Here is a 7787-nt window from a genome sequence, read left to right as displayed (position 1 = left end):
CTCCACTTTCCATCTCCCTAATTTCACTCACATGGATACAAATTATAAACCATGTGACAATGTATGATATTGATATACTTCAACATTTTCAATGCTCTGAGTTGCCTCCTAAAATGGTTTACGTAAATGGCTGAAACTGTTTATATTTCACTTACATTACTCACACCCACACTGAAGGCATCAAGGTTTCTTGATTTCATATTTCTCCTCATCTTTATACAAATACACAGCTACCTTTTCCCAGAGGAAAAGAAAAATATATATGTGAAATAGTGTGAATTTGGGAAAGAAATAAAAGAGCAAATCATGTATTTTAAACTTTTTATATTTGTTTTATTCAGAATCAACAATTGTTTATTTGATATTCAAATATATGTTTCAAACCTGTCTATCATAAATTCATTGTGTTGAAGTGGATTCAGGTGAACTAACATCGTGTCCAACCAGGCTAGCTCGACAAGAAAGTTCTGGTAATGAATAATCCTGGACTTTAGAAGGAGACTGACTTGCAGACATGTTTGAGTTGGTGAACTCTTTCCTGGGGCTGTTGAAACTGGACAGTGTGCATGAGCTGAGATTTGAACAACTTCTGAAGATGCTATGGTCAGGGGTGTTAGACCTATCTTTAATGCAGAAATAAAAACACAAAACATTAGTAGAAAGAAACCCCTATTGCTAAGTATGGCAATGAGCATCATTTTCATGGTGCCAAATAAATGACAGACAAGTCTCCATTTAGAAGGACACTATTGAGTCTCAGAAAACATTCTTCGTTAGGTAATAAGGTGCCTGTTTTAGACAATTTGGTAAACTGAAGCAATGTAGAAATAAATATACCATTCAAAAGCGCAGCGGATTTGAAACCAAAATTTTTCAACTGACAGTCCAATACCATGTCTGTCTGGTCACTCTACTTCTTGTGCAATATCAGACTAAGTTTTACTGAAGAATATGAGAGTGTGTCCTTGTCTAAATGAGAAAGAAAACTGTCAAAGACAGAGGATGATTGGAAAACTAGCAACTTACCTGATATTGGAGACAAGGGTTTGTACTTCATTGGAGCTGCTTCTATCAATAACTTTTGCAACACATCATCAGCAAGGCAGGGAGGAGACTTCATAACGGAGGATAAGACATCAGAAGGGCTTTGCCGACTTAAGTTGCTAAAACAACAACAACAGCAATAATAATAATAATAATAATAATAATAATAATAATTATCATTATTATTATTATTATTATTATTATTATTATCATCATCATTATTTCTTTATTAACAATTAAAGGTTTATACAAAGACCAAGGACAGACAGGTTGGGATAGAACATTATGATATGAAATGAGGGTTACATGAAGCTGTGTAAACAGTCAAATAACAAAGAAACAAAAAATACAAACAAGAAAAATCTCAAAAGTAGGGCAGCTTGTGTAAGCCCTTCAAAACCACAGTCATCCTCACCATTAAAGTGAGCGCCCCCTCTCCCCACTCTCCTCCCTCAATCTGCAAGCACATGCTCAGTGCAAGCCATTCACTATGATCATCCTTGCCACATTCACACGGCTTTCAACAAATTTGCAGCAAAGCAGCACTTCCCTCTCTAGCCTCACTTTTGTTTTTACCAACTGGAACTTGAAAAAGTTGATGAGGCCCTTCCAGTCTGGTCCATCGCACAACCTTCCACTAAGGCCATCAGATATAAATACTGCCTCTCTTTTTCGGCCAAAGGAAGGCAGTGGGACAATTTTCACAATGGACTCAGCTGACAACCAGATCCATCCTACATATATGTTTTATGTCAGTGTTTTATATAAACCCTCATGTCAGCAATGCTCGAGCACTGGACAAGGGTGTGTACAACAGTGTCATCATTCTGAATGTATGTGGACTAATGGCACTTCCATACTCTCTTTTGACTCTTTACTCTTTTACTTGTTTCAGTCATTTGACTGTGGCCATGCTGGAGCACCGCCTTTAGTCAAGCAAATCGACCCCAGGACTTATTCTTTGTAAGCCTAGTACTTATTCTATCGCTCTCTTTTGCCAAACCGCTAAGTGACGGGGACATAAACACACCAGCATCGGTTGTCAAGCAATGCTAGGGGGACAAACACAAACACACACACACACACATATATATACATATATATACAACGCGCTTCTTTCAGTTTCTGCCTACCAAATCCGCTCACAAGGCTTTGGTCAGCCCGAGGCTATAGTAGAAGACACTTGCCCAAGGTGCCACGCAGTGGGACTGAACCTGGAACCATGTGGTTGGTAAGCAAGCTACTTACCACACAGCCACTCCTGCACCTGTAGAATTTATCTCAAACCAGCACTGCTCCTAGTGGCTTTGCCAGGCCAGAGATTTCTGGAAGTTATCCATGGGTCCTAGTCCAAAAGTCCTCTGGAACAGACAAGACAGATGGTTCTCATCAACACCTGCCACTCAACATATACAGAACACTAAAGATCACATTGACCTATAGGCAGAGGGCCGTGAATGCCTGATGACACTCTAGGTGCCAGGCGCTCTGCTTCAGTCTATGTTTCATTCAGGACTGCAGTTCAGTCAAAGAGACAAGCTGCAGAAAAGTGATTCTGACAAATAGCAATCAAACCTGCCAACAATCAAGGAAACACTGATGTGGCTGCCTTAGCCTTTATCTGCACATCATTAGCCACAGCATGCTCAGTCCGGCATTCTGTAGGTGTTGACAACAAATGGAGTGACTGACCAGGGAAATGCACTCAACTACTTTGTGGTATTATTTTTCAGAATGTTGTATGCCATGAAAGCTGAAAAATTTTGTATGTGTGATGGATGTTATGTTAGTTGGTGTGATGTATTTATTGTGAGTGACACTTGTCTGTTGGTGCATGTTGTCCATTATTCCTTTATCACTTTTGTTTATGACAGTGTAGTTAATAATACTCCTTTTTTGTTTGTGCTACAGCATGTGATCAACCTTATTTTGTGTGTAAATGAGGTTGTGTTAATAATATTTTCTACTCTAGGCACAAGACCCAAAATTTTGGGGAAGGGGCCAGTCGATTAGATCGACCCCAGTTAAGCAACTGGTACTTTATTGACACAGGAAGGATGAAAGGCAAAGTCGATCTCAACGTTATGTTAATAATGTGGTGTCTGTGATAGTGGTGGTGGTGGTGGTGGTGGTGGTGGAGATATAGATGCAAATATAGGTGATAGGTATATAGATATAGATATAGGTGCAAATATAGATGTTTTCATGTTTGTGTGTGTGTGGTGGGGGAAAGAGTTCTGTTGATGGATTGTTGCTCTAAAGCAGGGGTGCTCAATATGCCTTACCAATTATTATTGAAATTTTCAGTGTATTGTGCAGTTTATTATCATATTTTCTGTCCTTATAAGGCGATTCTCATCACTTCTGAAATCTAAACTGTTTGCAGTATGTTGTATAAAACACTTACCTTGGTAGCATTAAATCTTCATCAAGAGAAGAGTTAGTTGATCGAGCAGTTGTACATAATGAATTGGCAGCAGATTCAGTTAAAGACACAGCACATGATTCCAACAGATCTTGTAAAACATCAGGCTCAAGAGTAGAATTCATCTACAGATAATAATAATAATAATAATAATAATAATAATAATAATAATAATAATAATAAAAAAAAATGCTTTCTAATTGATGTATCAATACCAGCAGATGACAACGTTTCTCTAAAAGAAATGGAAAAACTTTCAAAATACAAAGACCTGGAAATAGAGATAACTCGAATGTGGAATCTAAAAACAGAAACAATTCCTATCATAGTAGGTGCCTTAGGTATAATAAAAAAATATTCAGACAAATACATAACAAAAATAGCAGGACTTACAAATATATATAACATACAGAAAATTGCACTACTGGGTACTGCACACATCCTACGCAAAACACTTTCAATACAGTAAACATAAGAGCACCACAGCAAACCACAGCACATACCCAAGGCGCACAGAGCTGCGCTCGGTAGTGAAGTGAAAGCACGTTATAAAAATAAAACTACTGAATAATAATAATAATTATAATTATAGAGCTTTATCGAAGAGCATTATCACTGTGAAAATAACATCCATTCATGAATTTATTTATTTATTTATTTTTTAAATACATATTTTACCTGTGAATTTGTGAGTGTAAACTGGGAATGCATACAATGAGCTTCTCTGCCCTAGGTGTACAGAAAACACTCAGCAAGAAATGGAAGAAAATTTGAAGAAAGAAGAAAAATAAATAACATAATAATAATGGTTTTAGATTAAGCACAAGGCCAGTAATTTCGGGGAAAAGGGTTTAGTCAATTACATCAATTCCAGTGTTCGACTGGTACTTATTTTATCGACCTTGAAAGGATGAAAGGTAAAGTCAATCCCTGCAGAATTTGAACTCAGAATGTACAGACAAATGAAATGATGCTAAGCACTTTGCCAGGTGTGCTAACAGTTCAGCCAGCTCACCACCTTAATAATAATAATAATTCTTTCTACTAAAGGCACAAGGCCTGAAATTTAGGTGCAGGCAACTAGTCAATTACATTGATTCCAGTGTTTCACTGGTATTCAATTTATTGACCCTGAAAGGATGAAAGGTAAAGTCGACCTCAGCAGAATTTGAACTCAGAACAAAGACAGATGAAATCCTGCTAAGCATTTCGTGTGGCATGCTAATGACTCTGCCAACTTGCAGCTTTAATGATAATAATAATAATAATAATAATAATAATAATAATGATAATAATAATGCTTTCTGCTATGGACACAAGGCCTGAATTTGGGGTGGGGGGTAAGTCAAATACCTCCACCTTAGTACTCAAGTAGTACTTATTTTATGGACCCTGGAAAGATAAAAGGCAAATTCAACCTCAGCAGAACTTGAACTCAGAACATAGTGAAGGACGAAATACTGCAAGGCATTTTACCTGCCACCTTAATAATAATAATAATAATAATAATAATGATAATAATGATAATGATAATGAAAATAATAATAATAATAATAATGATGATGATGATGATGATGATGCTAATCTCCATAGACTTGACTTTACGCGTGCGTGCGTGTGTGTGCGTGTATGTATGTGTGTGTGCATGTGTGTGTGTGTGTGTGTGTGTGTGTGTGTGTGTGTGTGTGTGTGTGTGTGTGTGTGTGTGTGTGTGTGTGTATGTGCACGTGAGCGCTGGACTATGTGTTTAGTTATATTTCTTTCCAATTCATTTGTATCCTGAGTTTACTTCCTGTCAAGATTTACTTAACCATTTATTCTTCCAAGATGAAATACCAGTTAACTACTGGATCGAATTAGTTTTACTCGTTCATCGTTGATTTTCATCCTTTCAGGGTTGTTGATAAGATAAAGTAGCTGCCAAATATCTAGCATCTAAAATTGCTGTCCTAGTGCCACACACACACACGAACTCGCGCGCATGCACGCATAGACGCGCGCGAACACACGCACACATACACACAGACACAAACACACACATAGGTATATTTGCATAAATGTATTTTTACCTGCGTACATATGAATTTCATCAGAAGTTAAATGTCTGTGTCTAAGGGAAATAACTGCAAATCCTCTAAATATATGTCTCATTATTACTTCCCTTGCATCCAACGTTTTTTGATGTACGTTGACGACATAAACAAAAAGAGCTACGATCATTACGATTCGATTTTAATTCCCCTGAAACAGCCCTATGAATTAATGTTACGATCTCTAATTATTGTCATTTGGAATTGGTTACATTCCTTCTTTTGCTCAAAATAGAAACAACCTTTACAGGACAACCTAAAAATGCAACCTATACCATTTTCACATTCAATATGGAAAAATTCTATTCAAAAAAGGATATTAAAAATGAAAATAAAAAATTCAGTATATTTGCTTTAATTATGTATCACTAAAACACACACACACATACATGCATACACACACACACACACACATACATACATACATACATGCATGCATGCATACATACACACACACATACACACACACACACACATACCTACATACATACATAGGTGTGGCTGTTGTGTAAGAAGTTTGCTTCCCAACTACTTCGTTCTGGGTTCAGTCCTACTGCATGACACTTTGGGCAAGTGACTTCTACAATAGCCCTGGATGCTGACCGAAGTCTTGTGAATGGATTTGGTAGATGGAGACACTAGAAGAAGCCAGTCGTGTGTGTGTGTGTGCTTGTCTCACCACCACCACCACCACTTGACAACTAGTGTTGGTGTGTTCATGTCCCCGTGACTTAGCGGCTTGGCAAAAGAGACCAAAAGAATAAGTAACTGGGGTCGGTAAGTTTGACTAAACTTCTTCAAGGTGGAGCCCCAGCATGGCCGCAGTCTAATGACTGAAACAAGTAAAAGATACATACAGTCATACATACATGAAGGGCTTCTTTCAGTTTCCATCTACCAAATCCACCCAGAAAACTTTATTCAACTTAAGACTATAAAAAAGAAGATATCTGCCCAAGGTGCCATGCAGTGGGAAGTAAACTTCTTACCACATAGCCACGCTTGTGGCATTTTCTTTACTTTAGTTCCAAGGTTCTTTGGGAGATTTTGTTGTTTTATCATTTTGTTTTTTGTTTGTTTCTTGGTGGCTACCACTCTGACAGATTAAATAATACCACAGCACATGATAATTGTCTATAATTTAACATAATCAACAGACCTCAAAAATCTGGACAGGATAGCAAGCTATTACAAAAAGGCACAGTTATGTGGTAGGTACAAAAATGCAATACAATGGACTAAACGTCTAACACTAGGAACTGCCTACAAGTTGAAAACAAGGAGAATGTAGGTTGTACTTTTAAAATTATAAAAAAACATACATGAAATACAGATGCTAAGAGTTAATGTGTAGTTGCTAACGTCACAAATATCAAGAGGCGTTATGAACAATAATTTCTTTGATGAAAAGTTACAAAAACCAATATACAATTTTAGCGATAAATTAAGAACAATAATTTCTTTGGTGAAAAATTACAAAAAAACCAACATACAATTTTAGGAATAAATATAACGGTACAAGGGAGATAAATATAACTTCAAGTAATAAGAGTTATGTCCCTTAATCAATTTTTATTTGATTTGAACTTTATTTTATAATAGTTCAAATTAATAGGTCACAGAAATATAAAATTGCTCTGAGGCAAAACAGAGAAATCGTTTATAAATTTTTTTGCTAATACCACTAGCTTTTTAAACACCGCTCCCAAATAATCAAATTATAAACGGACATATACGCACATCACCTTCTAAACCTATTTATATACATACATACATACATATATATATATATATATATATATATATATATATATATATATATATATATATACATACAGATATATATAAACATATATATAATGTATATGTGTGTGTTTGTGTATGTGTATTTATGTATGCATGTACGCTCTTACACATTGATTGGTATGTGTTGTCCAACCCACTATCCGGCAGCGTCCAATTCTCTAATGGTTTTTTTCAAATGAATCAAGTCATAACCTTATCCATCTATTGTTTTCATAATCGGTCATAATGTCTTATGTTTAAGATGATTCCCATGCTTTCCCTGATGAGAAGGTTACAATTTTAATATCAAAGATCCCTATGGATCACACAGGTTGTAATCCTTTGAAACATATGTAGGAATAAAGTATGCAATTATAACATGCGTTTTCTCCAATCCTTAAATTCTTAAATATACTCAAATACCCAAAATTTCAAGGAGTTCC

The 7787-nt window shown here is 36.2% G+C and overlaps 1 protein-coding gene across 2 annotated transcripts in view; it reads right to left on the bottom strand.

Moving 5' to 3' along the window:
- Window positions 1-311: 311 nt before the first annotated feature.
- Window positions 312-7787, bottom strand: part of LOC106869953 (uncharacterized) — a 38623-nt gene continuing 31147 nt past the window's right edge. The window contains exons 10-13 of one of the 2 annotated variants that reach the window (XR_016243646.1): window positions 3452-3594; window positions 2293-2405; window positions 1027-1163; window positions 312-623 (exon numbers count right to left, since the gene is read on the bottom strand). Coding sequence is in view for 1 of the 2 variants with exons in the window: in XM_014915897.3 (XP_014771383.2) it covers window positions 400-623; window positions 1027-1163; window positions 3452-3594 (504 nt within the window). In the remaining variant the exon portion in view is untranslated. The remainder of the gene's footprint in view (window positions 624-1026; window positions 1164-2292; window positions 2406-3451; window positions 3595-7787) is intronic. The other variant, XM_014915897.3, reaches the window with a different exon arrangement.

This window comes from Octopus bimaculoides, chromosome 11, assembly GCF_046866305.1.
Source record: "Octopus bimaculoides isolate indiv1 chromosome 11, ASM4686630v1, whole genome shotgun sequence".
NCBI lineage: Eukaryota > Metazoa > Mollusca > Cephalopoda > Octopoda > Octopodidae > Octopus > Octopus bimaculoides.
The sequence above is the reverse complement of the archived record's forward strand: the minus strand, read 5'-3'. Positions and strand labels throughout refer to the sequence as shown.